The sequence below is a fragment of the Pleurodeles waltl genome, chromosome 12, assembly GCF_031143425.1.
Source record: "Pleurodeles waltl isolate 20211129_DDA chromosome 12, aPleWal1.hap1.20221129, whole genome shotgun sequence".
NCBI classification, from domain to species: domain Eukaryota; kingdom Metazoa; phylum Chordata; class Amphibia; order Caudata; family Salamandridae; genus Pleurodeles; species Pleurodeles waltl.
Window position 1 is genome coordinate 109,393,143 of NC_090451.1, and position 1,808 is coordinate 109,394,950.

A 1,808-nucleotide genomic window follows, 5' to 3' on the forward strand; every position below is an offset into this window, starting at 1 on the left:
AGTTATTTACTAGATCGCACTCATATAGATCTAGAAAATGTCTAAATGTCATACCCTCAGACATTTTACTAATAACATATATACAGTGTTCCCCGCAGGTAACTGATAAAGAACCCTGCACCCACATCTTGTTATACTCAACCCTACCAGCAGCTTTTTTTATATACTTAAAAATAGGGTTTTGTATAGATGGTATGCTAGGGGAACACCGCGGAAATGTCAAACACTGTAACCTTGTCAATATCCAAAAACATTCCCACCCAGTGTTTTCCACCCTTGTAATGCGGGTCTGTGTTAAAGACTAGCGATCATGGTCTTTCTACACCAACTTCCTGGGGTAGACTGTAGCTCAGAAAAACATCTAAAAAGAATTTCCTGGCATATTTATGCCTCCTCAAGAACTCACCTATCTGCACAGTGTCAATTGTACAATATTTGAAAGATAGTCAAACATGATTTGGTGGGCGTGGTTGACCTGTATGACGCTGTCGAACACCGCAAATACAATCATGTTCACATTGGTAGCCAAGGGTTGACTAAAACATATTTCAGCTTTTAGATTTCTGTTTTTTATCAGATTATATTGATCACTGTCTTCCATGTCTGGTGTCAAATCGAACGTGAACAGCATGTAGCCATCCCCATATCCTTCTCTTGATACGACGGCTCCGAGTCCTTAAGATGGTTTCCTTTTATCGACACCAGTCCAAGATATTACCTGATAAAATTCAAGGTTCCAAAACTTGGTGTGTACGGTTTCGCCGGAATCACTGACCCCTTGTGTACCAACGCCACGTAGTTGATGTCATAGTGTTTGAAATTGAAAGGGGTTGAGGTATACTGACCGCTAAAAGCTGTATTGTCCACAAACCCTATAATAATAAGTTTCGGTAGCTGTCCAAGAAATACATTTTGCTGCTGTGTTAATCTGGTACCTGTTGGAATGCAATATATCTTCAGGGCTACTCTTTCCACTGCATACTTGCCGTTCGATACTTGTAAGGCCTCGGCGTGAGCCAGTCTGACGCTTGGTGACACTTTCACTCTCTTTACAAATAAAGTGGCGGAGGGTATTACTAGTTTATATTGTTCCACATTCCCACTGATGAGACAGAACGAGTCCTTGTGGGTTAGTTTGATCTTAAGATTGATAACATTGACAAGTAGGTTATCTTGGTAAAAAAGGTCCGAGTGTATGCGACCTAGGCAGTCGCACTGCCTACTGCTGGCGGTAAAGCTCGCTCTTTTTACAAAACCTTGATTGTGGCCGTCCAGAGCAGTAGCTTCAAAATGACCGTGAGTATCTTTGTAGAAGAGGCCCACTGAACGCTGTGTGTCCAAGGCATCACTGCTGTCATTAAGAATACTCTCAATATATGCCCTATATGCATACATGTTATCATTTTGCATGATAATGTGATCACCGAGGCTAATGTCCACCTGATTAAACATGGTTGCTATGGGGTAAGCGATCGTTGCCACTCTAGCGTTGTTCGCTATATTGGAGCCATCAGCTTTTACAATTTTACAGATGAGGTGCAACAGTGTATCGTTGAGGTCCAAACACATATCCTGGACCCTGACACATAAAACTCTATTGGCGCCAAATGTGTTAAAGCGACTAGTGGCGATACCTCCATGAAAAAACTGTTTTTGATGCTATTCTGCTTCAGTTTTAGATACAACAGGTCTAACTCTGATTTAGCGCATTCACCCGATGCGCATTGTTTACAGGTTGATCGGCTTTCTAAAAAATATTTACGTTAGCGACCCTTCTCTTCTTCTTCTTCGAAGCTCTCTTCCAACTT

At 41.6% G+C, this 1,808-nt stretch overlaps 1 protein-coding gene across 1 annotated transcript; it reads right to left on the reverse strand.

Annotated features, from left to right (window-relative positions):
- Positions 1-714: 714 nt before the first annotated feature.
- LOC138267076 (uncharacterized protein F54H12.2-like) lies at positions 715-1,569 on the reverse strand. The gene has a single exon (XM_069215924.1). The coding sequence runs from the start codon at positions 1,567-1,569 to the stop codon at positions 715-717; it is 855 nt and encodes a 284-aa protein (XP_069072025.1).
- Between the last annotated feature and the right edge of the window lie 239 nt (positions 1,570-1,808).